The sequence below is a fragment of the Telopea speciosissima genome, chromosome 9, assembly GCF_018873765.1.
Source record: "Telopea speciosissima isolate NSW1024214 ecotype Mountain lineage chromosome 9, Tspe_v1, whole genome shotgun sequence".
In the NCBI taxonomy this organism is placed as follows: Eukaryota; Viridiplantae; Streptophyta; class Magnoliopsida; order Proteales; family Proteaceae; genus Telopea; species Telopea speciosissima.
This window is the reverse complement of record NC_057924.1, coordinates 24,650,893-24,655,786: the sequence shown is the minus strand read 5'-3', so window position 1 is coordinate 24,655,786 and position 4,894 is coordinate 24,650,893. Positions and strand designations below refer to the sequence as shown.

General features: G+C 39.8%; 1 protein-coding gene across 1 annotated transcript; it reads left to right on the top strand.

Annotated features, from left to right (window-relative positions):
- Positions 1 to 459: 459 nt before the first annotated feature.
- LOC122639495 (probable beta-1,3-galactosyltransferase 14) lies at positions 460 to 4,646 on the top strand. The gene is made up of 7 exons (XM_043832361.1): positions 460 to 928; positions 2,447 to 2,599; positions 2,700 to 2,782; positions 2,898 to 2,997; positions 3,140 to 3,253; positions 3,785 to 3,927; positions 4,419 to 4,646. The coding sequence occupies exons 1-7, from the start codon at positions 561 to 563 to the stop codon at positions 4,502 to 4,504; spliced, it is 1,047 nt and encodes a 348-aa protein (XP_043688296.1). The 5' UTR covers positions 460 to 560; the 3' UTR covers positions 4,505 to 4,646.
- Positions 4,647 to 4,894: the final 248 nt, after the last annotated feature.

Below are 4,894 nucleotides of genomic sequence, written 5' to 3'. Positions count from 1 at the left end.
GTACCAGGATTATAAGACGAAAGAGCTGATGTGCCTTCGCTTGACTCATTCTCGTCCACAGGTAAGCCTTTTCTTTCCTTGAATTCCCTATTTTTTGTTTCTCTTTCGAACTTGCTTCTTTGATTACTGACCGTTAAGGCCAATTTGGCAATTTCGACATGAATCAGGAAATCGGGTGTTCGGGTACAAAAAATTACCATATAAGACCCGACCCGTTTCCACCCTTAACAGAAAAACCGCCGACGGAGCAGAAGAGAAACCTCAGCAGTCAGCTTCTCTTTGAGTTTCAGTTACTTCTCCGGTTGCTGCTCCTCAAACGAATCCAACCTCTCGAGTCTCTCACGAAACCAATAAATTCTCGAAGCCCTTCAATTCATCCACCATTAAAGAAAGAGAAAGAGAGAGAAGAGAGAAGCAAATCTTAAAAGAAGAAGTACAAGAAAAATGGCATTTTTTTTCCCAATTAACACGCAATAATTTCTGCGAAAGAATCCTTTCCTCACCTCAGAGACAAAACCTAAAGTAATTCTGTGGAGTTATGAAGGGGAGAATTACCAGAGATGCCTTCGTCTCCTAAGTTCCTCTACCCTCGCCAGCAATGGCTTTTTTACAACCAACGATCTTCTCTTCTTATCTGTTGTCTTCTCATCGGAATCACTGGTTTTTCTTTCGGATTAGTCCTCATCCTGAGGTTCAGCTCTGGGTATATATGTAGGAATGCTGAACCTAGATCTGTCTCTGTTGTTTGGGAGAGGAATATCATCAGTAACGGTGGCATCGGCGATGGGAGTCCTTCTGCTTCAGATGGAGATCAGAACAGACATAAGGTGATGGGATTTGTTGGAATTCAGACTGGTTTTGGATCTGGTGGAAGGAGAAAATCGTTGCGGCAGACTTGGATTCCTTCTGATCGCCAAGGTCTTCAACGGTAACTCTGCTGCGTCTTAATTTTCTTTTTAGTATTTATCTTCCAATTTGAATCGGAAAAAATAAAAAAATTAAATGTTTAAGCACACGAAGTGGAGCCTCTGTTAGTATAGCTAACTTTCGAATCTGGATCTTTCGTTTGTTTCTGTCTAGAAAATAGTAGAATATGAATTTAGGATGTTTACACCTTTGAAGCCGTGCATGTACTGCCCGTTGCCATCAAAGAGTTACCCAATTGAATCTAAATAACAAAGTGGGAAGGTGGGGCAGAAAATTGTGGATGGTTATGGAAGTTGCTGGAACTACCATAACCGCCAAGGGAACAATTATAAAAGAAGAGAGTACAAAGAAGAAGAGGGCTAGCAAAAAACAATACAACACTCTACAACAGAGCCTTTATCTTTATTTTTTTTTTCTTTTTTTTTTTATCTTTCAAGATGTAGATCAATATCTATCTCTCATCTTTCCCCGTAATTTTTGTTGGAGTTGGCTTTCAGCCACCAATGTCTCATTGGCTCGTGTTTCAAGGGGCATTCAGGTAGGTCTTGCTTGGAGAATAACTCCAACAATCATGTCTTTTGGCCCGTGTTTCAGAAGACAATCATCAGAATCAAGTTGCAAGCTTCGACAGATCATCGCTAAGCAAGATGTGGGAACTTTAAGGGATACGCTACTGGCAACAAGAGATTTGGTGTGGTTAGTGTAGTTTAACACCAAGTTGTACATGTTCAATAGTCCGTAGACAGCAAGTATAAGCGTCTTCAATGGCTATGTTATTGCCAAGTAATCAATTTGAAAACAACCATCAGAATCAAGTTTGCAAGCTTCGACAGATCATCGCTAAGCAAGATGTGGGCACTTCAACGGATGCGCTACTGGCAACAAGAGATTTGGTGTGGTTAGTGTAGTTCAACACCAAGTTGTACATGTTCAATAGTCCGTAGACGGTTAGGTGTAAGCGTCTTCAATGGCTATGCTATTGTCAAGCAATAATTTGATTTTCAATCTTCTTCCTTTGCTTCGTCCATCGCGATTTTTTTTTACCCAAAAAACCTTAGAGCTACTCAGGCATAGAAAGATCCCCTTTTCGTCCTGATTAGAAGTCAGAACAGGTCGTTTCTGGCCTCTTAGAACAGGCCATTTCGGCCTGGCGAAAAGTTAGAACAGGCCGTTTCGGCCTGGCAGAAAGTTAGAACAGGCTGTTTCATCCTAGTCGAAAGTTAGAACAGACCGATTCGTTAGAGCAGGCCATTTCGTCCTGGTTAGAAGCCAGGACAGACCTTTTCAGTTCCGTTTGGGCCGGCGTCAAAGGTTCTGGCATGCCCGTGCTACCTCCACCATGCGCGTGTGCCCCTGTGTGTAGGTGTTGGATTTTTCCACTAACATAGGGGTTGTACATAACGAATGCTGGATTCTGGGGATCTTCTTATTGGTTGGAATCTATCTACTACATCTAGAACAGTTTGTTAAATTTGTGTTTCAATCTTCACTCATTTTGGACTGATCAAATGGTTTGCAGTTTGGAAGAGACCACTGGTTTGGCTTTTAGATTTGTGATTGGGAGAACCAGTGATCGATCAAAGATGGCAGAGCTTAGACAAGAGGTGGCAGAATATGATGACTTCTTGTTGCTAGATATTGAGGAGGAGTACAACAGACTTCCAAATAAAACGTTAGTGCTGCAAATAGTTTGAATCTGAGTTCTTTATGTGTCCTTAAAGTCTGTTCTGTGGCAGCTCACTCTGAGATCTTATCTAGTCTCTCTCTTACAGGTTAGCTTTCTTCAAAGCTGCATATGGACTTTTTGATTCTAAGTTCTATGTTAAAGCTGATGATGACATATATTTGAGGCCAGGTGACATATTTTAGGGAGCTGACTCTTGCTTTCTTTCTGTGATCAAATTCTTTGATACTGATTTCTTTCTGAGACTTGTGTATTTACAGCTTTGTTTCCTTCCCCCTTTTAACAGATCGTCTTTCGTTACTCTTGTCAAAGGAGCGCTCTCACACTCAAACTTACCTTGGTTGCATGAAAAAGGGTCCAGTTTTGACTAACCCAAAACTCAAATGGTTAGTCCTACTAGGTTGTTTTAACATTTTGAGTATGATGACCCTTTGATGTTTGAAAGCCTTTATTTCTTTCCAGAATTAGTTGTTTGTTATGCATGTGTCCTTTGAATAAGGGGATAACTAGATCATTTAATTAGTGCAGGTATGAGCCTCTATCTTACTTGCTAGGAAAGGAGTATTTTCTTCATGCTTATGGACCTATATATGCTCTTTCTGCAGAGGTCGTTGCAAACATGGTTGCTTTAAAAAATGACAGGTGAGTTACATTCTCATATTCTTTTTCTTCTAAGTCTTCTATAAGCTGGAAATAAATCCAGCAAAGCTTCCCACTGATACTTATGACTCCGGTGCTCCATGGGGTTGGCTCAGATTCTGGTTCTGAAAATCTAAAGCAAGCTCTTCATATTAGTCCATTGCATTAAGGGTTTTGATGGTGAAGGGTTGACCAGCGATTGTCTATCAAAACTTGACCTGAACTGAATTGGCATGGGCATTGCCAATTCAAACTGGCGAAAGATAGATGGGTTTACAGGGCTGAGCTAAGAATTGTGATTCTTCTCTGGGTTGGGCATCTCCTTGTAAGACCACATGAAAAATAGGCTTAAAGAGTACCCAAACTACTTGATAGACTATCCCAAATACTTGGGGTTGTTTACACACACCAATCCTGTTGAGGCCACCAAAAATAAAACAAAACTCCCATCTTCCTGCCATCAATCACTTTTTGTTTTTTTTTTTTTGGCATCTTAATTTTATGTAACCAAAGTACATCTGCTTGGAACTACAGCTTCCGGATGTTCAGCAATGAGGATGTCACAATTGGTTCATGGATGCTTGCAATGAATGTCAACCATGAGGATAGTCGACTACTTTGTGAACCCAAGTGCACATCATCATCCATTGCTGTTTGGGACATTCCTAGATGCTCAGGTTGGTCTTTGTTTGGATGTAGTGTCTCTTAGTGCTGTTCTTAAGCATATATATTGCCAACTCTGTTTTGCTGAAACTTGACATGTGATCAGGGGACCTTGAGCTCTAGTTGTTCCAAAATTTGGGTGCCCGTCTAGAGACACCCTCTAGACCTGCTAGACTTTAAAATGAGAAGCTGCAATGTGTGCAAATGTCTGTTTTGCAGCCTCTCATTTGCCGACATTGCTTGGGATTTTATTTGGTCTAGTTCTCTGTAATAGCAATAACAAATAAACTGATCATTGACTAGTTCAGTACAAAAAATTGATAAACAAACAGATAATTGTGTACTTATAAAACAGAGAATGACAAATAGATATTTTTCTTCTTATATAATAAGACTTGAGAGTGCTCCAACTGTGCAAAACAAGTAGATCTTTATTAAAAAAAAAAAAATTTGTAGGAATTATAAATTATCATTTGATGGGACCAATGTTTTTTGCTTTAAGCAGGGCTCTGCAATCCAGAAAAGAAATTATTAAGACTTCATGGGCAGGAGATTTGCTCAAAGAGTCCAACTGTGTTTTCTGCTGAGTAAAGGTCATACCTCTGTATCTAGTAGAATGATGAGATGCTACTGGAGAAAGAAAACGAGGATGCACTAATATATCTTATGCTTGCATTCAAACTGCCATTTTTATATTGCTATTCTTTCAAGGGGTTTTCCTTTTCATCCCCTCTCCCCCATGGGAATTTTTTTTTTTTTTTTGGACTGATTCAATTGAATGCAAGACATTTTGGGCAAAATAAAGTTTTCTCTTGGGAACATGGTTTATGGTTACTGGAAGTTTATGGTCCATCTGCATCTACCTTGAATTTTCATAATGAATATGACTGCCTTTCTTGGTTATTATTTAGTTCATCAGGATCAATGTTTGGAACCTTAACCAGGAGGGATTACGATATCGACCTTGAACTTAACCTTCGA

What these genes read in the sequence shown, in the direction of transcription:
- LOC122639495 (XM_043832361.1), top strand. Translation starts at nt 561, where the DNA reads ATGCCTTCGTCTCCTAAGTTCCTCTACCCTCGCCAGCAATGGCTTTTT. An exon ending in GATCGCCAAGGTCTTCAACG is followed by an intron (nt 929 to 2,446) that starts GTAACTCTGCTG and finishes AATGGTTTGCAG; the next exon opens with TTTGGAAGAGACCACTGGTT. An exon ending in GTTGCTTTAAAAAATGACAG is followed by an intron (nt 3,254 to 3,784) that starts GTGAGTTACATT and finishes TTGGAACTACAG; the next exon opens with CTTCCGGATGTTCAGCAATG.